General features: G+C 34.6%; 2 protein-coding genes across 2 annotated transcripts; one reads left to right on the forward strand and one right to left on the reverse strand.

Moving 5' to 3' along the window:
• Positions 1-7,139: 7,139 nt before the first annotated feature.
• Positions 7,140-16,749, reverse strand: LOC135619297 (large ribosomal subunit protein bL34c-like). Its single transcript, XM_065121186.1, has 2 exons — positions 16,496-16,749; positions 7,140-7,609 (listed from the first exon to the last, which is right to left on the reverse strand). Exons 1-2 carry the CDS (start codon positions 16,686-16,688, stop codon positions 7,356-7,358), a joined length of 447 nt encoding a protein of 148 aa, XP_064977258.1. The 5' UTR covers positions 16,689-16,749; the 3' UTR covers positions 7,140-7,355.
• Positions 16,750-21,481: 4,732 nt separating this feature from the next.
• Positions 21,482-24,204, forward strand: LOC135619358 (auxin efflux carrier component 1a-like). The gene is made up of 5 exons (XM_065121288.1): positions 21,482-22,224; positions 22,338-22,423; positions 22,969-23,126; positions 23,659-23,735; positions 23,820-24,204. Exons 1-5 carry the CDS (start codon positions 21,521-21,523, stop codon positions 23,890-23,892), a joined length of 1,098 nt encoding a protein of 365 aa, XP_064977360.1. The 5' UTR covers positions 21,482-21,520; the 3' UTR covers positions 23,893-24,204.
• Positions 24,205-26,107: the final 1,903 nt, after the last annotated feature.

Raw genomic sequence — 26,107 nt, forward strand, 5'->3', positions numbered from 1 at the left:
GGGCTTCAGGCATGACACGTGGAAGACAGGGTGAATTTTGGCATCCTCAAGCAATTTAAGTTTGTACGCCACGACTCCAATACGCTTTGTGATCTGATATGACTCATAAAAACGTGAGGATGGCTTCATGGAGACTCGTGTGTTGATGGAGAATTGTTTATATAGCTGTAGGCAAAGATAGACCCAATTTCCTATTGAAAATTCTCTTTCGCTTCATCGTATGTCGGCTTACTACTTCATTTTGGCTTGAGCGGTAGAGAGATTATCCTTTAGCAATTATAGGGGTTTATCCTTATCAATCAATTCTTGGTCGACATGATCTACCTTGGCCGAGGTAATTACATACTTTAGAATCACAAGGGCCGGTCGACTATATAGTGCTTCATAAGAGGCACATTTAGTAGATGAATGATATGTAGTATTATACCACCATTCAGTCCAGGGAAGCCATTTCACCCACTCTTTTGATCGATCACTAGCGAAACACTGAAGGTATGTCTCTAAACACCTGTTCACCACCTCTATTTGGTCGTTAGTTTGTGGATGATATGCTATGCTCATCTTGAGTTTGGTGCCCTGTAATTGAAATAACTCGGTCCAAAATTTACTGGTGAAGATCCTATCATGATCACTACAATGGACCTTAGCATCCCATATAATTTAACAATATTTTCTATGAAAATCTTGGTAATACTATCAGCAGTGTAGGGATTTCACATAACACAAAAATGAGAATATTTCGTAAGTTAATCAACCACTACGAGAATTGTGCTTTTACCTTTGGAAGGTGATAGCCCTTCAATGAAGTCCATAGAGATATCAGTCCACACTGAGTCTGGTATGGGTAGTGGTTGTAGCTTTCCTGGACTTGCTATTGTTTCACCCTTATGCTGTTGACATACATCATATTATGCCACATATTCAAAAATAATTTTTTTCATCCCTCTCTAATAAAAATTTTGCTTCACTCTTTTGTAGGTTCTTAGGAATCCGAAGTACCCTACTGAAGGTTTAGAGTGCATTTCATGCAGGATGATTTTGATGCAAGGGGGGTCGGATATAAGCACAATGTGACCTTTGTAGCGTAGATCCCTCGAATCTAAGTGTAGTGGGCTATTGCACTTGGATCCTCCAATTTTTTTATAATGTTGATAATCTCTGGATCCTTCTTCCACTCTTCCCTAATGTCCTCGAGGAAGCCGATGGTAGAAAAGGAGATGGCTGAAAATTTAGCTTACTCAGGTAGCCGTGAGAGTGCATCTCCAACAATATTTTCTTTCCCTTTTTTATAAATAATTTCATAATCAAAACCTAAAAATTTGGTTACTGCTACTCAGGGAATGATATCTTCTGCTCTAAAAAGTACTTGAGGCTTCTATGAATGGTTTTAATTTGAAATCATCAGCCGATCAAATAGGGTCTCCACCTCATTACTGCATGCATAATGACGAGCATCTCCTTATCATATATTGACATGTTTTGATGGGAGGGAGACAATGTCTTGTTGGTGTATGCGAGTGGTCAACCATTTTGCATAAGAACGACTCTAAGGCATTTTTTTTCAGTAGAGAAGTGAGGGGTGCACTGATCTTCCCATAGTCTTTGACAAATTTTCAATAGTAGTATGTTAATCTAAGGAACCCACACAGTAATTTCACATTTGTAGATTTCGGCCAGCCTTGTATTGCTTCAATTTTTGTTGGGTCTATTGCTACTCCTTCTGATATTATGTACCTAAGATACTCTACTTTTTGTTGGAGAATGTTGTACTTTGACTGCTTAACAAAAAGAGTATTCTCCCAAAGGATCGTCAAAATAACCCGTAAATGCTGAAAGTGAGTTTCAAGAGAAAGGCTGTAAATGAGAATATCATCGAAAAATACCAGTATAAATTTATAAAGAAAGCTCTGAAAAATATCATTCATGAGACTTTGGAAGGTTGAAAGAGCATTAGTGAGTCCAAAAGGCATTACCAAGAATTTATAACGGTCATCATGTGTGCAGAATATAGTTTTTGGAATGTCGTCTTCACATACCCGAATTTGGTGGTAATCGGATCGGAGGTCCAACTTTGTAAAGACTCGAGCTCCTTTTAACTCATCAAGAAATTCATCCACCACTAATATTGGGTATTTGTCCTTGACGGTGATGTCATTTAAAGCTTGATAGTCGATACACATAAGTTTCGTCCTTCTTGCGTACAAGTAGCATCGATGAGGAATAGGAGCTACAACTTGGCCGAATCACCCTTGTTTCAAGCATCTCCTTTACAATCTTTTCAATTTCATCCTTCTAGAGATGAGGATAATGGTACGATTGAGCATTCATTGGTGGCTTGCCCAAAAGGATTGGAATCCGATGGTCATGTTACCGAGTAGGAGGAAGATCGCGTGACTCAGCAAAAATGTCGGCAAATTCAGTAAGTAATTGGGCGAGATTTTGATCTTCAATTTCTATTTTCTTCCCCTCTGGTTGCTGCTAGAGATGCATAAAAAAATCACCATTTACCTTGTGTAAAACTTTCTCCATTCGTTGGGTCGAAACAGTGGTTACGTTGCTTCTGCGCTTCCCGCATAGGATGATCTGTTTGCCTTTGCAATAGAATTTCATAATTAATTTGGAAAAGTTCCAAGAGACATCACCTAGTATAGTTAGTCATTCTATGCCAAATATGGTCTCATAGTTATTAATTGGTAGGAGGAAGAAGTCGGTGATAATTTCTTGGTCTTGTAGTAATACTTTCACTTGCGGCTATCTTTGGTCGCACTTTACGATTTTGTCGTCGGTGACCTTTACATCGAACTTACTGCATCCTTTAATATGGAGCATCATCCGAGCAGCAACCTTACTATTTAAGAAGTTATTAGTGCTGCCCATGTCGATGAGAACAGTGATCGGTTGTTATTTAATAAGGCCTCCAACTTTCATCGTTTGTGAGTTTGAGTAGTCGGCTAGCACATATACCATAAAATCGATCGATTGTAGCTCTACTTTCACATCTTTTTTTTCATGTTCAAGGCTCTCTTCTAGATATTCAATGACCTCTTCTTCTACTGGTTCAATCACAAGAAGTCTCCCTTTTTTACGACGATACTCGCGGCTCCATGGCTCGTCGCAATACCAACATAACCCCTTCGCAGATCGCTCCTGAAGCTCTTCTCTTGTCAACCTTTTTGGTATAGAGGGGCTCGACTGAGAGTAGGGGGGCTGAGGGCTTCAGTATTATTAGTCAGGGAGCGACCATAGTCCTCCGGGCTTCATGGTTCAATCGCTCCTCTTGAAGTCGTGCAAAAGATATGGCTACCATAAGTGTGTACGGTTGTCACGCTTTAACTTCTCCCGAGATCTTCGGCTTCAAGCCCCCAATGAAAGTCCCCAATAGCTATTTTTTAGACTAATCACAAGTTTGATTAGATAACCTTTCAAACATGGTTTGGTACTCTTGAATGGTGGAGGTTTGTCGGATCTTTGCTAATTGTCCATCAATGTTCTCGTAATCGATTAGTCTGAAGCGGATCAGTAGTCCTTCTTTGAATTATCGTCATAAGAGGACTTTGTGAGTGTGTTCAAACTAGTTAAACCACTATATAGTATCCTCTTCAAGATGTATAGCTATAATTTCCACCATAGATACATCCGCGATTTTGTGGTACCAAAAATATCACCTCGCGCACGAGATCCAACCAATTGGGTCTCCTTCTTCCCATCTAGGGAAGTCCACCCTCATGCATAGATAGTAGGGATTGGTCATAGAACCTTCCCTCTCTTGGAAGTCATCTCTTCGGGCTTAGTGTGATGGGTGAAAGCTCTCTGCTTGATGTGATTTCTTTGGGCTTGGTGGTCGGCCCAAACTGAGTTCGGTAAAGAGAGTCTGAATCTTATCCTTCATTCGCACCTCGAAAGCTTCAAATTTAGCATTGATTGCCTCCTCAGATGCTATAGTATATGCATCCAAATCTATAATATTAAGATCTCTCTTTTGTTGTCGGGTTAAAAGTATGTATAGATTGAGAGAACCGGTGGTCGACGGGATTGGTGGATTAGTGGATATAGGCTACGATTTAGGCTTATTTTGTGGATGTTTTGGGTGCAGTTTGAGGATGTGGTCTAGTGGAGTTTTAGGGCTATGATGGTAGTGGATGAAGGTTAGGGAAAAAAATTTTAGATCTTTGGTAGATGACAGCAAAGGTTTGATAGAAATCAGTGGAAGTTGCTACAGATATGTGTTGTCTTGTAAGAGTAGAATTGTCATTGAAGAAACAACAATTTCTCAATGAAATTTCTAGCAAAAATCAAGAGATTTGGGGAGATTTAATAGCAAAATCTTGGTTTATATAAGAGCAATGATGACCAATTTAATTAAAAATATTTCGGTAGTATAACAATAAGAAAATTGGTGCAAGTTGCGATAGCAGAATTCTCGTTGAAAAATTCCAACAGTTTATAATGAAAATTTGTAGCAACACAAGAACGTTTTTAGAGATGAATTCCTCAATAGATCAATCTAGATGGAAGCCAAGATGATCAATGAAGCGTATAAGAAATTTTGTTAAAAAAAAATTATAAATAGATCGATTAAAGGCAATAATATACGGTTGAAATTTTCTATAATAATCCTTCGTTTGCAAAGATGATAACTTTTCGTAGATTGATTTGATCCACGACAAAAGATGACGGTGGAGATGGCGACATCAAGAGCAATTGTAAGAATTGCTTGGTTGGTGGTGGGCGGTAGAGTTGGCAGCAAAAGCAGTAAGATCGCTGCTCTGATATCAAATGATAGAACCCTAAAGAAATTCTATGTAGATTGATCTTTGAGGGGATCAACCCTTGGAACACTATAGGTTCCTCCCTTCTAAAACTTGACCAAATAGCTATAATTGTAGATAGATCTTATTGTCAAAGAGATGGAAGCTACAAGCTTATATAGGGCTCCAAACCCTAGCCCTAGGGGCTACTTCCTAAATGAGTTACCCCTTTTGCCCTTAACCCTAACCAACCAACCCAATAAAAGGGGGTGGCAACTAGAAACCCAAAGGCCCAAATATAAACTATAATATCTTGGTTATAGGATAAAGATGACTATGTGGGATTTATTACAATCTCATAAATTTTTATTAGTTGTTTCTTGATTGAGTAGGACCCAACCCCGTTAGGGTAGATCCTCTTTTCTATCTTCAACAATATTATCGATTCAAAAAAGTTCACCGTTTTAACATCAAAAGAATTAATATATTTCATATTATGTTTATTGATCATGTGATTATCTGCCACTGGGCTGACCATAAAACCTACACTAGCGTCCATCGTTAGCCTCTTTGCCAATCTAAATAGTTAACCTTAATAAATCTAATGTCTAGTTTCCTTAGTATTGCCCTCCCCTCATTAATATGTCACGTGCTTGGCATTAAAGAGGGATCTTGGTCTATTTTTTATCTCCAAACTTGATAAGGCCCTTAGGAAGGTTTAGAGGATTCCTTTCTCAAGTTGGTAAAATTATTCTCATTAACTCAGTTATTAATTCTATATCTACTCACATGCTTATGAATTCTTGGACTTGTAATAAAATCATCACTAACATGGGCAAGGTTACTAGGAATTTTTTCTGGAATGAGAATGTTGATCACAAAAAATATAAACTCATTAGTTGGGATCGGATCAGTAACCAAAAATGTTGTTGAGGCATTGGCATTCATGACTAGAAGCCGGTCAAAATTATCATTAATGCCAAATACATCCTCTCTCTCTCTCTCTCTCTCTCTCTTAAATCATAAAATGCTAGATAGGGACTCTCCTATTTACTCAAACATGTTAGGGTGGATTGTGCAAAATTATTTATTAAAGCCCGGACCGACCCTTGGATCAATAATTACCATATTAATCATTTGCCCGCTTTCTTTAATTAATGTTGTTGCGAACATTGATACTATCAATGATCTTAATGTTGAACCTGGTGAAGCTAAGTGTGGCTTTCCACCCCTTTTTCACCTTCTGCATTCTTCACATATTTACATGCTGCATGTTCCTTACGTGGAAGCTTGGATTTAGACCCTTACTCTTAAGGATATACTCACTATGAGCAGTGCTTATTAGCATATGAAACCAGCAAATAACACAAGGAAGAAACCTAAAATAGTTGGAAGGAGATGTGGCAGTTAGTGGTGGCCCTAAGGATTAAAATCTTTACTTGGAAACTCCTATAACAAATCTATTTATCAAATTCCTTTTATAATAAATCAACTATCTATAATAAATCTATTTAAGTAGCCCCAACTAATTAAGATATTTATAAAAACAAAAAAAACCAAAGGGATTATGGTTTTACCTTTGTGTACCTTAGTAGCCTAACCATAGATAAATAAATTGGTTCATATCTAACAGAAGGATACCATAGTGGATGACAGTGAAAAGTCGATGTGAGATTTAGATAGTGGACAGTGTTGCAAATGATTTTTTTTTTTACTTAGCATTTCAGTGTGGCTCGTTAAAGATTCACTTTGGATTCGATTTAGTATTGGATCATGATCTAATATATATAGACTCGTAGAAATTTATTGTTGGATTCACTTTGGAACCTCATCTACTCGTAGAAATTGTATTGTAGCAACAAAACTCTTCTACTAGGCCTCGATTAACTCAAATCCAACTCTTTTTGTATCATCCATATTTGCTTATATATATTGTCCCTGAACAGGATTCTTGAATAATAATCCACATCAGGCTACAATACATGTTGACATCAACTTAAGTCTTGAACTACTATTGTTATATATATGAATGAATGAATGAATGAATGAATGAATGGTTTTATTCTTTACATTTGTTTGATATATATGATGGTGGTAGACTATCTACATAAGTCACCAACGTGAGGAGGAGCAATTTTGTTGAAACATCAAACCTCGACCTCTTATTATTATCTATCTATATTCTATAAAGTTCAAAATTACAACAACTTGTGAAAAATACATGTCCCAAATATCTTCTCTGCTCTCATATGATTTATTGTGTTGGCAAATCTATCCAGTCATACAACACCTGATCTAAACTCATACAACAACACTGGAAAACAGCTGAGGTTATCAAACTACCCCAACGTAGTGCTAGTGAGAGAGAGAGAGAGAGAGAGAGAGAGATCATATGAAGCATATTTCCGCATATCAATTAAGATGGGACGATTAACAAACACAAGACAATCAACTAATTGCACATGGTCAATATTATCGGTGACAAGACAATCAACAAACTTGACAAAGCAAAACAAATTGTCTAGCTCAAAAAGACCAAATTATAGAAGTCAAGTGCTCCGAAGGAACATCGTTGAGCAACGGTGCGAGTTCCAACTCACGTTGTGATCAAGCCCGCTTTCCGCTGTTTGGATTTGACTTGGTGCATAGAACTTTCCTTCCCTTTGCACGCCTTCGCCTAATAACTGCTCTTCCGCTAGGGGTTCTCATTCGTCTACGGAAGCCATGCGTCCGAGCAAGTGACTTTCGAGATCTCGACCTTTTCGTCGTGCAAAGTGCAGCCTTTCCAGCTCTCACTTGTAGACCACGGTACCTCTCTTTCACAACTCTACTGGATCCCAAATCAACACACACAGACAATCCTGAGGATCCAACTTGTAACATGTTATGATAATGCTTAGCCAAATGGATCGGAACTCAAATGAAATGACCTAGGATTAATACACATTAGAAACTTCTAGGTCATTGCAAGGATTCAAACATATCTTAAACCAACCCGATGTTTGTGACATAAACTCATCAATTCAAATACAAAAGGATCTAATTAATACGTCAGAAACTTCCAGGTCGACAAATCTTTTTTACTATAGTGTAGGAGCAAGCAAATTTCTGCTCTGAAAACAAAACGTAAAAAAAATCAATTGTATATTTATTTATTTATTTATTTCAAAATGCCCTTACCAAATAAACCATACAAAATTCCTCTAGATGAAATATCCCACTTCACCAATGAAAGTTTTGATACAAGTTTATGTTGATCAAAAACCATGTTCGTGTCAAACTAAAATATACAACACAGATCAATGTCCTGTTTAGAAAAAGTATACACCTGACATCTACCAGTTTGTGTTTTGACTTACCTTTATCATCAACTACATCGCATCCTATTGAGAGAAGACAAAATGAAAGAAAAATAACCAAAAGCTCCCGAATTTTCCTGCTAAGATGGTTAATACAAGGTTGAACCCATAGGAATATGGCTGTATCAAGTATTGTCATAGTAGTAAGCACCAAAGTTTCAGAATACGGTGATGTAGTAGATGGTAGCTTATAGCGAGGTGATGTAGTAGATGGTAGCTTATAGCGAAGATCCATGGCAGTGGTCACGGAAGATCTTTTTGGCACATTTTGAGAAAACGGAAAAACTTGAAAGAAAACTCGAGTTGAATATAAAAAGTAATACCACATGCAAAAATAATAGTCTGATAGTTGTTTCATATAGGGGAGAGCAAAGGATTGAGCTAATATCAAATTGGGCTCAAATTTGGTAAGCACAAGCCAACTTGATATTCTTTTGATGTACCATATTTCAACTCAATCGAACTTTGTTTCGTTGGTGCAAGAATGAATATAAGTTGAAACCTAGAAATTGAAACCAAGATGTTTAACTTACTCTAATAGCAAATCAATAAGAAACTCTAGCTCTGATGCCAAATTGATGGGATTTTTCTGCTCTCATCGAGGGCCTTCTTTACTGAGGAAAAAATATATCTTGTAAGAGAGATATTAGGGAGAAAAAAAGAAGCAAAGAGAGAGAGAAGAGATAAAGAAAGAGGAGAGACAAGAAGAGGGACAGCAAGAGGAAATTAAAAGACACTTTTCATATTTTTCCAATCTAATCTAAACTCCAAGGTTTACAAGATCCTTAAGCTATGGATTCTTAACTTCCCCTCTTTATACATAAACAAACTAAGATTCATCATGAGCTCACAATCATAAAAGTCAACGATGCAAATTTCATCCCGTATCCCTGTAAAAAACCTTTGTTGAAAGAGACTATAGCTTTTAGAATACAACTATGACTAGGAAACCAACTCATCTAATGTATAACACAACCCTACTGGAATTTTTGGACAGTAATTTAACACAAGTTAGGATTCAAAAAGTCTTTTAACTTTGTCTATTAGTATAAGGATGAGTTGTGGTCGAAGCAGGACTAAGACTACTAAGCCAAGTGTGACTAGATCATCCCTCAAAACTCAGTCTGGACCTGATTGGAGTCTTGAGTAGAAAATGATGCATCTAGGACTGAGCAATTGATCTGCTAATCATCAGATCAAAGAAGTATATCAAATCATCAAAGCAAATCCATTTCTTTGGTAAAGCGACGCCTCCTGGCTCTTTAAGATGATCCAACCATGGTGGTTTGAGACAAGAAGAAATGCTATACATCTCTAGATTAGTCTGATCTCAGTTAAACAAACTTTGCATCATAAAACTTATCCAATTTAATTGACATAAACAAGTAAATAACATAAAAAAACTCAATCCATATCTGACTTGAATCTACAATTAGTCGTGTTTTTTTACATCACAACTTTGAACTTGCAAATGATGAATGTCATTAGATCGTTCAAATCCTAACAACTAACACCATTATTGTCAAACTTAATAGTGGCCAATTTTAAATTAAAAAAAGTGCATGTATTTGATTAATTTCATCTTGTTTCACCTATATCAATTAAATTTATCAGTTAAACTCAGAATTGATCACTTCCAAGTTGGTTTCAGCTGATTTAGGTCCTTTTTGTCCATTTCAATTGTTTTGCAATGTAGCCAAAGGCCCAAAAGTAGACAGATATCAGAAAAAGTTGATTATGTACACCTATGAAGAGTGGTGTAATGATGTCTAGGCCTTTGGTCAACGATCTCATGAACCAATTCTGGCTCTTTTTGATAGTTAACATATTTTGTTTCAATTGCAAATTGGAATCACTAAGTTTCTTAAATCACAGAATTGACATTAAAATTTGAGTTAAGGACCACTTCTGAATCATTTTGGAGGGATCCTTCCCAAATCACTTCCCAAATCTGAAAATAAGAGTCTCTTATCTTGGATTTTACAATCACTTAAATTTAATTTGCTAAATGATCACATCATTCTATTTTGGTTTCAACAGGCCCCAAATATAGGATATAACTTTTAAACAACACTATTGCTTCCACAGACTGCTACCACCATGATATAAGGATGAAGAAGCAACAATCAAGCAGTTACTAAATTATATGCAATGACTCAAACATACATTCTACCAAATCGTGAAGTCACAATTTGCTCTTTAGCCACTAGGTATTTCATTCATTATTAAGATTCTTTATCCGCATAGCCAACAAGTTGATTGTGCATGTTGCACATGCTTCAGTTATAGTATAAAAGCCCAAAGAGATCAAAACTATACATACTATGCTGGTATGAAATAGAATATGTTATAAATTTTTTTCTACTTCTTAATAGTGGTTTCTGTTATAAATTGTTCAAATAAAAAAAAAAGAATGGTAGTTATTAGACATTTGAAAAGGTAGTTTCTTTTGTAGTTATTTTGATAGTTATTTATCAAAAGTTGTATCTTTTGTAAGGTTGTGTCTTTTGTGAAAATACCTATAAATAGATATTTGAGAGTAAATTATAATCTTTTTTTTTAATTCTTCTTCTTCCTTAACTTTAAAAATAAACTCTCCAAGTGATTGAATTAAACATTCTCTAATTCATATTTAGAGATTCTTTATTGTTTGCTCAATACAGATTTTTCAACGACTTGTCATATCAATTAAAACTATTTGCATTAAACTCATAGTAATCTTGTTGAGAAGAGGATGCAAATATGGTTTTTAGGAAAGTGTTTATACACGTTTTAAGCCTAAATACATTTCCTATAGTGTTCTTGATCTTGTGTTTGTTATTTATAGTTAGTTTCCATAGTATTGTTCATCCTCTTCATTGTTATATTTTATAACAATCTAAAAACGATAGTTTATGAGTTTATACAAATTCACCATGGAAGCCACAAATACCATCAAATTGTTGAATCAAGATTTTATTCGTTTGGATCGTTTTGATGAGACGAATTTCACCCGTTGGCAAGACAAGATGAAGTTCATGTTGACTACTTTAAAGATTTTCTATGTGCTTGATCCAAATCTTCTATCAATTCCTGATCCAACTGACAATAACACCGATGAAGTCAAGGCTAAACGAAAGAAGAGAAATGAAGAAGTTATGTATAGAGGATACATTCTCAATGCTCTTTCGAACCGGCTTTATGATATTTATACAATGGAACCATCTGCAAAAGCAATTTGGAATGCTTTGGAATTCAAGTAACAAGCCGAGGAAGGTTCAAAGAAATTTTTAATTTCTAAATATTTTGATTACAAGTTTATGGATGACAAGTCAATCTTGGCACAAGTGCATGAGTTGCAGGTTATTGTTAATCAATTGAGAGTTGAAAATATTAAACTTCCTAAACCTTTTCAAGTAGGGGCTATAATAGTCAAGTTACCTTCATTTTGGAAAGGGTATAAGAATAAGATTTTGCACGACTCCAAGGACATCACTTTTGAACAAATTTAAAAATATCTTCGAATCGAGGAGGAATCGAGGTTGAGACAAGTGTGAGAACTCTTTTGGCAATATAAAAGCAAATGCAGTGAATCAGCCTAAGAATTTCAACAAAGGCAAACAAAATAAGGAGAATCATCTTGGTGACAAAAGGGATCAAGGAAAATTTAAGAAGTCAAAGAGTGGAGGCTATTTTATTTGTGGAAAACCTGGTCATTTTGTTAGGGATTGCAAATTTAAAAAAGGCCAGAAACCAGAAGTCAACTCCGTTGAGGGAGATGATAGTATAGTCGCTACAATGAGCGAAGTGAATGCTAAATTTGGTAAGGTTTCTGGTTAGTGGTACGATACTTGTGCTACCGTCCATGTTGGCTATAATAAGACACTGTTCAAGACTTACAAAGAAGTCACAGTTGGGCAAGAGATTCAAATGGGAAATGAAGTTTGTTCTAAGGTGCTTGGCAAGGGAAATGTGAAACTCACTTTCACTTCGGGAAAGAACGTCACTCTTATGAATGTTCTTCATGTACCAAATATGAGTAGAAATTTAGTGAGTGAGAATCTCCGTAGAATTAAATATGTATTTGAATATGAGAAGTTAATTCTATCCCGTAATGAAACTTTTGTTGGAAAAAACTATTCCGCTGAGGGAATGAACAAATTATCTATTGCTGTCAATGATTCTAAAATTAATAAATATGTTACTTATGTTTATATTGTTGATTCTTATTTATTATAGCATGATAGATTAGCACATATTAGAACCAGTACCATTAAAGGAATAGTTAACTGTGGCTTAATAAATTGTCATTTTGATTATCTTAATAAATGTAAAATTTGTGTTAAATCAAATATGACTAAAAAACCATTCAAAAGTGTTGAAAGATATACTAATTTATTAGATTTAATACATTCTGATATATATGAATTAAATGGCATGTTAACGAGAGGAGGTAATAGATATTTCATCACTTTTATAGATGATATATCTAGGTTCACATATGTTTATTTATTGAAACATAAAAAAGACGTTTTTAATGCTTTTAAGGCATATAAAAGCAGAAGTTGAAATTCAATTAGGGAAGAAAATTAAAGTTTTAAGAAATGATAGAGAAGGAGAATACTTTCCTAATGAATTTAACTTGTTTTGTGAACAACATGGCATAAATTCATGAATATTTAACACCTAGAGCACCTGAACAAAATGAATTAGCAGAAAGAAAAATAAAACTTATCCAAAGATGATAAATGCTATGTTGTTGCATGCTAAATTACCTTATAATTTGTGGGGAGAAGCTTTATTGGCTGCATGTCATATTTGAAATAGAATTTCTTCTAAAAAGAGCAAGATCTCTCCATATGAGTTATAGAAGGGAAGACAGTCTAACATTAATTATTTTAAAGTATAGGGGTGTTTCGCATATTACAAGAATAATGATCCTCAAAAGACAAAATTAAGACCTAGAGGAATTAAATGTGCATTTGTAGGCTATGCCTCAAATAACAAAGCTTATAGATTTCTTAATTTGGAGTCTAACGTCATAATAGAATCACGAGATATGGAGTTCTTTAAACACTTATTGACTTCAAGTAATAATGTTCATCCTCCAACTAGTAAAGAGTCACTAGTAGAGACATCTCAAGAGGTTGGTGAGTAATCTTATATTCCTTTGATTGGATATCAATCAAGTTCACAAGATGTTGGTGAGCAATCTCATGAATTAAGAAGAAGCACTCGTGTGTGGAAAACAAAAACGTTAAGACCATATAAGATTGATTCTTAAATTATTTATTTTTACCTTGTATTAAGAACTCCTGTGAGAGTCTTAAGAACAATTCCTCTTGTTTTACAAGTGGAAAATGATCCTAAAATGTTTAAAGAAGCTATGGCCTCTCATGATGCTGCTTTTTGAAAAGATGCTATTAATGATGAGATGGATTCTATTATGTCAAATCACACTTGGGAACTTATCGATTTACCTTCTGCCTCTAAATATAATGGGTATTTCATAGGGAAGTATCATACAGATGGTACTCTCCAAAACAGTGGCATGAGAAATTTGATGCAACAATTCTTTCTAATGGATTTGTTCACAATGCTACGAATAAATGTGTTTATCTCAAAACTTATGATGACTATATGGTGATAGTTTGTCTTTATGTTGATGATATACTAATAGTGAGCAATGACATGAAAGATATTGTAGAAATAAAGAGGTTTCTATCTTTAATATTTAAGATGAAAGATCTTGGGCAAGTTGATATCATACTAGGTATCAAGGTAAAAAGAAATAATGGGGGATATGTTTTAAGTGAATCTCATTACATAGAGAAAGTACTAAAGAAATTCAGTCACTTAAAAATCAAGTAAATATTCTATTTGACCCAAGTATCAAATTAGTCAAGAATTTTGGAAGAACAATGGCTCAATTAGAGTATTCAAGTGCTATAGGAAGTCTTATGTATGCAACACACTGCACAAGACCTGATATAGCATTTACAGTTAGTAAACTGAGTAGATTTACTAGCAATCAAAGTGTAGAGCATTGAAAGGCTATTGAAAAAATTCTTGGGTACCTTAAATGGACCAAAGATTATGCCCAACAATACTCAAAATTTCCTACTATTTTAAAAGGATATATTGATGCAAGTTGGATATCGAGTTTAGGAGATAGCAAATCCACTACCGGTTGGGTGTTCACCTTGGGAGATGGCGCTATTTCTTGAAAGAGCAAGAAACAAACATGTATAACTCACTCAACTATGGAATCGGAATTTGTTGCTTTAGCAGAAGCAGAAAAAGAGGTTGAATGCTTAAGGGACTTTCTATTAGAAATTTTATTGACTTTTAAGATTATAAATTCAATTTCTATACTTTGTAATAGCCAAGCCACTTTAGCTCATGCATATAGTGAAATATAAAATGGAAAGTCAAGACATATAAGCCTTAGACATAATTATGTGAGAAAATTAATCAAAAGTAGGATTATTTCACTCATATTTGTGAAAACAAGTGAGAATTTAGCTGATCCATTCACCAAACCTTTTACAAGAGAAGTTGTAAGATCAATATCAAAATGGATGGGGCTAAAACTCCTTGAATAAAAGATCTACCAATGATAGCAACCCTACTCAACATTATGAAATGAGTAATGAAGAGTTCAAAGGGTAAGAACAAGTCATTGACATGTGACGTGATTCAACACTTTGGAATATTTTATTAGTCCCATCTAAAGATGTTGAAGTGCTGGTTTTCACCGAAAGACGGTTGAGTTAATTATACTCTTAATGAAGTTCAGTCAAGTTAGGACAAATATCTCTAAGAGTGACAAAGATACTATATGAACTTCATATATATGAATTTAGAAGTGATACCACTTCGACTGAGAGTTGGAGTTTCTCTCATAAAAGTTCATTAACTTGGATGTACCCAAGGTCATATTAGAGCTGAGCGAGAATTTGTGATGAATATAAGGATGTTGTATTTATGTGTGTGGTGTCACCACTATTATCATTAGGAATAACAAATTCAAAGCCTTTATGCTTTTTGAGATTTTGACTTTATTTTGTGATGCTTATATTAAGGTAATATTCAAATCGAAAGATATATTACTTTATTCATAAATACTATTTAATTACTTGGAGAAAATTTTTATAATTGAACAAGTGGAGGATTGTTATAAATTATTCAAATTAAAAAAAGAAGAAGAAAAGAATGGTAGTTATTAGACATTTAAAAAGGTAGTTTCTTTTATAGTTATTTTGGCAGTTATTTATCAAAGGTTATCTTTTGTAAGGTTGTCTTTTGTGAAAATACCTATAAATAGGTATTTGAGAGTAAATTATAATCAATATTTTCTTTTTTATTCTTCTCTTTCTTAACTTCAAAAATAACTCTCCAAGTGATTGAATTAAACATTCTCTAATTCCTATTTAGAGATTCTTTATTGTTTGCTCAATACAGATTTTCTAAAGGCTTGTCATATCCACTAAAACTATTTGAATTAAACTCATAGTAATATTGTTGAGAAGAGAGTGCAAATATCATTTTTAGAAAGTGTTTATACACATTTCAAGCCTAAATATATTTCCTATAGTGTTCTTGATCTTATGTTTGTTATTTGTAGTTGGTTTCCATAGTGTTGTTCATCCTCTTCGTTGTTATATTTTTATAACAGTTTCCACATCCGTTTTCTTGTCTTCAACAACTATACACCTGTACAAACATTGTGGACCAAACTCTAAATCTTGGAGCAAACCAAACAAAAAAGTATAACCACAAATCTAAGTCCAGGACCAAATGGAGCTGAACCAATTCTATAGATAAACATCATGACAACGTTTGAAGTTTAAATATCCATGAAAATGCTAATAAAAGACCATCTTAAAAAAAAAACAAAATGTTGAGAACAATCAGGAATGCAGAGCAATGATCAACGTACTATAAAGTAAATTTACCTATCTTAAGTAGACCATGTGCCCCCTCCCATTAAAAATTTCAGATGAACCATTAACAATTTCACATCACATTATCAAATGCATTCATAAAACAACATCACACTAAAAAACACGCGAGAAACATGAACATAAATATCCTTCTAAAGGCATCGCTTCGAAAAGAACACCAAGAAATAGGGGAAAAAAAAACCCAAACTATAAGTGGGCAAGCTTGCTCTTTTTTTTTTTTTTTAATTTAACCTCAAAGAAACACACAAATAAGACTACAATAACTTTTAAGAAAAAATCAGACTTTAGAATCATGATAGTGAATTTTACACTGCTTGGGAACAAAATTATCAATTGAAGACACTCCCTCCTCCAAAACAAAAGGTTCCAAAACGACAAATGACGTGGGTGGGGAAATAATAATATATCTAGAGGGCAAAAAGGAAACATAAGGAATGCATACCGAAGAAGGACGAAGGCGAGGACAGAGATCCAAAAGGAGAGGAACGGAAGGAGGTGTGGAGGAGCGAACTCGAAGGAGTCGTGGGAGGCTTGGAAAGCGTGACAGAGCTTCGGCCGAGGCCGCTGCGGCCGGCGAGGAAGGAGAGTGAGGCAGTTGGGGGACCTGCGGACAGAGCTGCCAATAACATGGCCATCTCCACTGCCTGTTCTTTCTCCCGTCTTCGACAGAGAACAGGGAGGCGAGCGAAACCGCCTCAACCTTATCGAGATAAGGTATTTGGTGATGCATCTGATGTTATCCTGGCCGTTCCGTGGCTCAAGCTATCGTAGCCGTTTGATGTGGTGATCTCCCAAGTTAGTGATTTCCGTATTATATATATATATCATCAATTGACCATTAATATAATAATATTGAAATTTAAATTGAATTTAATAACCCCTTCAAAAATATTGGAGAACACAAAGACTCAAATAATTGATGAAGATTACAAAAGTTACTTTAGATTTGAATTCAGTAATAACGATGATTATTTATAATATTTTAAATATTTGAAGAAATATGAATACTATCCAAATTAAATTTCGGATGGGCAAAACTCGAACAAATACAAACCAAGTGAGCTTTTGGATTGTCATGACTGCCCTCTTGAAGCCATAGTTTTGCTATTGTAACTTTTAGGGATAACTACAAATAATGACTAGAAAGTCACTGTCTCTAAAATTTTAGGTATCAATTATGGTATCTATAAAAAAATGTGGATTCTAATGGATATAGTCCCCGAATAAAGAAAGATATTTAGTGATAGAAATATTTATTGCCAAATCTACTTTTGTGCAGCAACCTATAGCTAAAATAAAACATATCACTAAAGAAAGAAAAGCATAAAATTTTTTTTACTTATATTTAAGTATAAAATAATAAAGATTCATACAAAACAATATTTATACCATAGATAAAACCAAGCATTTTTATGTAAAAAAATAATAAATTGATAGAAGCTTTTAATTGTCAAAGTTATATATCACTTGACTAAGAATGAATATATAGAATAATATTTTTGAGCTCATAGGCATAGCTAAACCATATATATCTATCTCAAAGTCCTTTTTTTCTTTTGTATGATGGGCCTCAACAAGGTATGGATATATTTGAAGCTATAGTATTTAAATAGAAGACACAATTTTTTTTTTATTATGTAATTGTAGGATATAAAAGTTGGTAAATATATATTTTTGTTATAGTCTTTAGAAGGTGGAGGAATAAATATATAATTAATCTTACGACTAATAGATTGATAAGTTTACTTTTACTCTACCTTTCGAGTCTCTCATCTTACCGATACCACATCGTTATCTTGGAAGACATCTAAAATAAATTCAAGATAACAATCAAGCAGTATTTCAAGCTAAACCGTAAATAATACCTAACCCTCGATAGATTTAAAAAAATATATATTTGTTCTCTCATTAAGTAAGAATTAGATTTTCTAAGATTAAGATTAGCAACCATTATCACATGCCAAAACAAAATTCTTTGCGTTCCCAGGAATTTGCGTTCCCAGGAATCCCCGATAGTAACCGGTGATAATGGTATCTTTTCACCATAAGAAAAAAGTTGGCTAAATGGTGCCCAACTGATTTGATGATATACATAAGGAGACCCACTTGGACTGTGTTGGAAAGGCCATACTAAGCTTTTTTATCCCATTGGGATAACCATATGGCCTCTTTTCTTGGTCTCCTGCCTCAAAGTGATATAGGCGAATTTAAATTTTGAAGACTGATATGATCTTGTTCCTTAGAGGACTCCCTAATTAGTGTTCTGTATAAGGATTGAGGAGAGATAAAAAGACCCCATCCTTGCACCAAGGTCTCAATTATATATATCTTTAAAATATTTTTAAAAGCTTTTAGTGATGGAAGAGTAGTGGGAAAATATTTTTTCGTCATATGACTTTCGCAAATGATTTTACTTGTTTACTCGTTCGCTAGAACGAGTCATACCATTCATTATTTACTCTCAACATTCCAACTTCTTTATCTTGCCTTTGTATTTGAGGCTCTATCAATTCAGATACCTAAGTACGTGATACAAGTTCCAATATATGATGTATCATATATGTATAAAATAATAATAAATTTAAATTATTTTAATTTTATAAATAAAAAACCGAAATATCTATTTTGGTAGATGCTAGATATAGCTACTTATTTGTTTTCGCACTTAACGTTGTTAAGAATCTAAGATCTGAAATAGAACATGTTAAGAGTCTTTTGAGGTAATGATAGGCAATCATGATAATTTTTATTGAGATAAGTGTGTTATGAATGCTAGGTAATAACTTCAATATTAGACAATCATATTATTATTTTCAAAATTTAAAAATTGACAATCATATTGCCAATGAAATTGTAAAGAATTTGTCTTTCGCATTCAAGGAATTTTAATATAGTGTAATAAGAAAAGTATGTTTCTTCAATGAACATCAATCAAAGCTGAGTGTGTGACCAGCTTTGGTAGTTCGTTGAATTTAATATGAGGAAAAAGACTTTCAAACCAAAAAAAGAAAAAAAGAAAAAAATATCAAAGATCAATAAATAATAAATATATCAAAAAATTAATATAAAGTTATATGATTACATAAGTTACTTATTTATGAAAAAATACATTATTTAATATATAAAAGAAATAGACAAGCCAAAATTAAGTCTCAAATCCCTTATACGTCTTTCATGAAGAATCTTTTTTTCTGAATTCTTACTTGATCCATTACAAAAGAAAAATATGTATGAGCACTAAAAGTGTCTCCTCCACACTAAAACCCTGAGACATTTGTCATATTTCATACCAATTAAATTCGTAATTCTTTTAAAGTTTAAATCTAGTTAGGATAATTTTTAACTATTTAAATTTAATATATATCTTTTTTTATGGGTTTTAAATATTTTTAACATATTTAAATTTAAATTTAAATTCACCTATCAACAACAATTGTACTGCACTGAAAGAAACCTAACCATAGAAATTTCAACATTGCCAAGCATCGAATTTAAATATATTACCACCCAAATGGACTCGATCTAACTCATGAGAGTAAGTAATCCTCAGTAAGAATCTCTGAGTTTCTCACGTCACATGCATCATTTTGTAAAGCAAAATTAGTGTCACGACTATAGTCCCTCTTACTCTCAAATTAATTAATTGTAAATCCTAAATTATACTTGAGAGGTTATTATTTATAAATTGATCAGAAAATATTTCTAAAATAAGAAATATGTTAAAGAATATTAATTAATACTTCTTCTGACTCATGTTGACATGACTGGCCGATTGAGTCTGCAACCATCTACAAGTTCAGACATGTTGCAGTGTGTGTTTGTGGTGCAGCCGCCAAGCGTCTAAAAATGATGGATAATATAAACCTGAAACGCACCAATTTCATTTGCAGTCAAACTTGGTCCACCACGTAATCTAGAACTGAGCCTATATAAAGATACGTGAACTAACAATGAATTGGACGTGCACACACCAACACTTGCCGGCTTTAGTCGCGCCGCCGTCGCCCGCAGTAACCAAGTTGGCCAATTCAAATCTATTGTTGCCGCACCACCTGTCGTTCTCCTTGCTCCACGTCAACAATGCACCAACAACCACGTTACATCCTCGTGAATTCCAACTCAACCATGACAAAAGCTTTGCCCGCATGCACACACAAACCTTGGGCGAAGATGATCTAAGAAAGAAGCCGCCCCTGTAAGATTCGAATACCGCTCCTACTGACCCACTAACTTAGTGGATCGATCAGGACCTTCCATGAAACTTCTTCCCCGCTGCAGGCCAGCTGGTCCGAGCCGACACATTAATTCCAAGTCATTAAGCCCGCATTTTAATTTTCCTTGGAAAAAAACTTGGGAATCCTTTTGTCAAAAGAGAAGAGATGATTACTGTTTGTTATACAGGAATCTAAAACTTGGGAATCCAACGTGGATTGTTTCAGTTAATTGCTTGTCGGCCAAATGAAAGAGCAAAGATATAATAATGTAGTCAGATGTTAATTGACAGTTTTTAGGTTTCCATATTTTTACGCATTTTTAAAAGCTCTATGGGTCTATATGAACTTATTGCACAAGCATGTTTCTATATAAAGTTGGAAAGAATCACACTGCATAAATGCTACGCAGTGTGACGACAAAATTAATGTTGTCACACTTTGAATGTAACCTAAGTTGTGACAATCAATTGGGTTTTTAAATGATCCGTGATAACTGGCTGATTTGTTTTTATTTTGTTTTTGTTTTTGTTTTTTGCTACATAACTTCAAAGGATTAATTCTATGCTATCAAGGACAGTTTACTCTTTTTAGTTTCGTTGCATGGTCGAGACCGTGAACTCGACTACGCCTCTTGCCGTAGCACTACTATACATCGCGTACTCCCTCTTGGACTTACATCTCCTCAAATCATTTTCCCTCCACCTCACCGAAACCCTTCCTTTTTGTTCATATCCTTTGCACCCTTACTTGAGGCAGTCTGCATACCATTATTATTTTAATATCCTTACTTAGGCAAATAGATTTCATATGGTGAAACAAAAAAAAAATAAAAAGAGAAATACAACAAATCCAGCTCTTGCATTCGGCGAGAAGTTGATCATGCACGTATCAGCAAATGCAAAGTTTGGCCTGCCCGAGACATCTTAACTCACCGAATTAGATTGCTTGGAGTCGTAGTTTAATGTCTCCTCTTGATTACATTTTGTTTTGTGACAGCAGCAGTGATTGACCGGTTTCTGGGTGTGACTTCATAGTACCGCTGGATTTCTCCTCGAAGTCGATGGTGTCTTCTACCTCGAAATAACGAGCTCCAATCACCTTGCTCATGAGTGCATGCACCACAACGTCCTGTGGAGCTCGTCCTGGCTGGACTCCATTTCGCAAGTGCTCACTATATATACCCATGCATATGCCACAAAGGCAGCAAACGAGGAGGGAGAGGCATCGATCGATCGAGATACGTGGAATACAAGATGATTTCTTGGTCGAGCCTCTACCATGTGGTGGAAGCGATGATGCCGCTCTACGCGGCCATGGCTCTCGGCTACGCATCCGTCCGGAAGAAGGCATTTACCCCGGAGCAATGTGCGGGGATCAACCACTTCGTCGCACTGTTGGCCGTCCCCTTGCTCATCTTCCGCATGATCTCCTCCAACAATCCTTACACGATGAACATCCGGTTCCTCGCCGCGGACACGCTGCAGAAGGTGATCATCCTCGCTACCCTCGCTGCATGGACACGCTTCAGTAACAAGGGCTCGATCGCATGGGTCATCACCCTCTTCTCCCTGGCGACGTTGCCCAACACGGTGCTTATGGGCGTGCCGGTCCTCCGCGGCATGTACGGGCCAATGTCCGAGAACCTAATGGTCCAGATCGTCGTCCTCCAGTTCGTTGTGTGGTACGTGCTGGTTGTGTTCTTGTTCGAGTACATGGCCGCCCAGAATGCCTTCATGGAGCAGCAGCAGATGTCGCCACCACAAGCCAATGGTTCTCACTCGGTGGACATACCTGCTGTTAATGCTGATGGCAGTGACCCCGATGTTTCAATTGCACAAGAAGAGACGACACGACCATCAGGGATGCTCATTCTGATTATGGCGGTCAAGAAGATTCTCAAGATCCCAAGCACATACGCCAGTTTGCTTGGCTTGTTTTGGTCATTGATCGCTTTCAGGTTCTGATCTATACTTTGTGAGTTCATATATATATATATATATATATATATATATATATATATATATATATATATTCCATATGCTACCAATGAGTACATATTTCGTTTTGCAGATTTGGTATCAAAATGCCAGCGATCATAGACAACTCATTGTCAATTATTTCAGTATCAGCAATTGGCTTGGGCATGTTCAGCGTTGGTAAGTATTCTTATACTGTATTATTCATCAAATGACAACCTAATACTTAAAGCTAAAAAAACATATGTGGAGAGGTCGAAACAAATACTGTCTTTATGTTTGTATATTTAAAGATTATATCATTACATCACTAAATGAATAAAGTGAGCTAGAATCATAATGAAGGTTAGACTTAGGGGCAGTGTTTAAAGAATAGAATATGGACATCAAACAAAGCTACTTTAATATATAGCATGATGTCAATGAGGTAGAAAGGATGGTGGGTGATGAAAGTTTCAAATGCACATTAATAAAATATCTAAAAGATTTTGAGCTCTCAGATGAGAATTTTGTAGAGGAGACAATGGAATGCAAATCCTTAAGTCTTCTCTCACTATATATAATAAGCAGATTCTGACACTGTAATAGAGGAGAAATATGTATGTACAACTTTTCAGAAGAATTATCTCCCACTATAAATAATATCCAACATTTGCCCCTCCCCCCCAAAAAAAAAATCTCTCTGCAATGGAAAGATTAAAATAAGATGGTTTTTGTGGGTGCAGGTGCCTTCATGGCTCAACGGAAGAAATTTATTACATGTGGATATTATCTTGCCGTCTTGGCTATGGTTATGAGGTTCCTTATAGGCCCCATCGTTATGCTTGTATCATCGTTTGCGGTTGGTCTTCAGGATGTGTTTCTAAACGTAGGCGTTGTCCAGGTTAGTAAGTTTCGTTTTAATCATTTTGATAGCATTGTATTTTCTTTAAATTTTTTTTTTTCACAAATTAGTGGCTTTTAGATGCCATGTTTTCACATGACAAAATATAAGATAATAAGATATAATCTCATATTTAAAGTATATAGAAACATAAGATGCATCATTATATTTATCGATAAGGGATGGTGTGTCATTATTTTGCAGAGCGGGTGGGTTTGGCAAACAAAGTTGTAGCTGAAAATAGTGTTTTGTTTTCTCCTTTGATGGAATGCGATTTATTGTCATGATAGATGTTGAACTGTGACCTTTTTCTTTCATATAATAATTCATTTTATCTCTCTTCAATATAAGAGTTAGTTAATAAAATTAAATTGAGTTTATTATTCAATGTTTTTTCATTATTTTCAATATGTAATAATATAAAATATCGTTCTCTTTAACGATATATCGTTGCCAAATTATTAGACTAAATAGGAGGTTATCTAGAAATGATTATATTTTGTGTGTGTATATGTGTGTGTTCTGGTTACAGGCCGCTCTTCCTCTTGCTGTACTTTCATTTGTTTACGCGGAGGAATACAATGTGCATCCGGATATCATGAGTACAGGGTTTGAGCTCTAAATAACCATTTGCTCTAATAATTATTATCTCTCATCTTCAATTGTGCTCATTGTATTCTTAAATACATGCAGGGTCATTGTGGGAATTTTCATATCTGTTCCCCTAACAATCCTCTACTATGTTCTATTGGGACTAGGAAGGTGAGACGCGGCAATCAAAGCATCTCATCAACATAAACGAAAGACGCAGTTTTCTCTAAAAGTTATGTACCACAACAATAGGACAGGTGACTGAAGAATAACAGTGTTGTTGTTACGCTTCTGAGATCAAACTTTAGGAGTCGGACAAAAATAACTTCCAAGCTGCGTTCTTGGAGCTTAACATTGTGTACTTGAGATGTGAAGGAAAAGTTATCCTTCATCAAAGGCAGATGTACATTGCACATAATTGGTACTTTGTTTTGATATGGTTCTTATACAACAATACCTTAATCTGGGATGTCGAGAGAGAGAGAGAGAGAGAATAGTAATCATTTTAACATTTGGAAGGAAGTCGTGTTTGACTATATTTAGTTTTACATGTAATGTAATGTCTCATATTTAGTTTTACAAATAATTGATGAAGTACCAAGAACTCGAGAAATGCCTCATAACGTAAATAAAATCCCGACTTAAGTCACAAGTCCTTTGCCCTTCAATGACCACAGTGTCAAGAGTTTGCCATTATATCACGAGTCAAGCGGCGACATTAAGTGGCAGTAGCCCCTGAGGATCAGCCAATATCGAGAGTATTACGACTCCCATGACTTCGATCATTCTGATTGTAACGCCCTCAATCAAGTGAAAAGTTGAGTTGATACAATGCCGTAATTCTATAGATTTATCTATAAAAATATAAAATTAGAACATGTAGAATATTTATCATGTGATTCAATCTATAATCCATCTACCCATAAGATATTTTAATTGATTCGATAAATTCTTAAAAAATTCATAATATTTTAATCCAAATAACATACAATAATAATAATAATAATAATAATAATAATAATAATAATAATAATAATAATCTCAATGTATAAAAATATTAATAGATTAATTACGTAGTTCAATCAATAATCAATCCATCATGCTTCTATTGAGTAACTTTGAAAATTTGATAGATAATCATATAAGAATAGATAGCATGACTCACATGCTAATCAAAATTTATCATAAATAAATATTTTTAAAAACACATGAATTCTTTGTACTTTCAACACATGCTTTTGAAATATATATGCATATCAAATAATCATTGAGAATTATGCATGTTAAATCTTCCAAATGCATGAGTTTTTCTTATATATTTTTTGGATTTCTTTGTGTTTAGAAATTGAGTTTTCTTTTTATCGAGATCATTTTCTATCACCTTCTTGAAGTTTTATTCATGGATTTTTTATCCTTCATTTGATGATCTTTTCCTATGAATTCTTCCTCTCTCTACTCATGAAAGAAGAGTTTTTATTCATAAATTTTTGGTATACTTGATCTTTTATGCGATGATCATTTCCTATAAATCATTCTTCCTCTATTTATAAGAATAGGAATTTGATTCACACATTTTTGATCTTTTATGTGATGAATCCTTTCTCTTTCTATTTATGTAAGTAGAAGTTTGATTCATGGACTTTCGGTTCTTATAACTTGATTTTTCTTATGATAAATGAATTCCTCTCTTATTATTATTATTATTATAAAGGGGAGAAAGAAACTTGCTAGCATCTTAAGAAAAGCAAAAAATGCTAACTTGCATATCTCAAGAAGAAAAAAAAAGTGTTTGCACATCTAAAGAGAAATGCTAGCTTGTCCATTTCAAGAAGCAAAAATGGTTATCTTGTAAAGTTTTTTTGTTTAACTTCTCATTTCATAAATTTACTAGTCTACATAAAATGGTGTAAAACTTACTTGCATGGTTCAAATAATTGTTGAATGATTCTCCTTTTTGTTGCTGATAAAGGGGGAGAAATGATGAATGTTTGGTATCATGATGATAAGACCCTAAGGTCTTATCGTGGAAGAAATGGGAGAAAAGAGAATGATAATGATCGCTTCGAGGGGATCGGCCCTCCTTGATCTCTTCGAGGGGATCGGCCCTCCTTGATCACTTTGAGAGGATCGGCCTCCTAGGGTTTGTCCAAAGACAATGGTATTTTTCATAGATTACCGAAAAGAAGCAGTTACATCCCTATTTATAGAGTTCCACCCAAAGTCCATCAAGACTTGAACTCTAATAATAAATAAATATTAAATAAACCTCTACTTAACTCTAATTGAACCAAATCGACTCAATAAACAACTGGATTAAACAGACTCAATAAACATTATTCAAAAGCTCAGAAAAAGGGTCCTAACACATGATAAATGGTAGTATCATACTT

The sequence above is a fragment of the Musa acuminata genome, chromosome BXJ2-8, assembly GCF_036884655.1.
Source record: "Musa acuminata AAA Group cultivar baxijiao chromosome BXJ2-8, Cavendish_Baxijiao_AAA, whole genome shotgun sequence".
Lineage (NCBI taxonomy): Eukaryota > Viridiplantae > Streptophyta > Magnoliopsida > Zingiberales > Musaceae > Musa > Musa acuminata.

Coding starts and splice junctions, on each gene's coding strand:
- LOC135619358 (XM_065121288.1), top strand. CDS start 21,521: ATGATTTCTTGGTCGAGCCTCTACCATGTGGTGGAAGCGATGATGCCG. Junction 22,225..22,337: donor TGGTCATTGATCGCTTTCAG/GTTCTGATCTAT, acceptor TTCGTTTTGCAG/ATTTGGTATCAAAATGCCAG. Junction 22,424..22,968: donor CTTGGGCATGTTCAGCGTTG/GTAAGTATTCTT, acceptor TTGTGGGTGCAG/GTGCCTTCATGGCTCAACGG.
- LOC135619297 (XM_065121186.1), bottom strand. CDS start 16,688: ATGGCCATGTTATTGGCAGCTCTGTCCGCAGGTCCCCCAACTGCCTCA. Junction 7,610..16,495: donor CTCGCCTTCGTCCTTCTTCG/GTATGCATTCCT, acceptor TTGGATCCTCAG/GATTGTCTGTGTGTGTTGAT.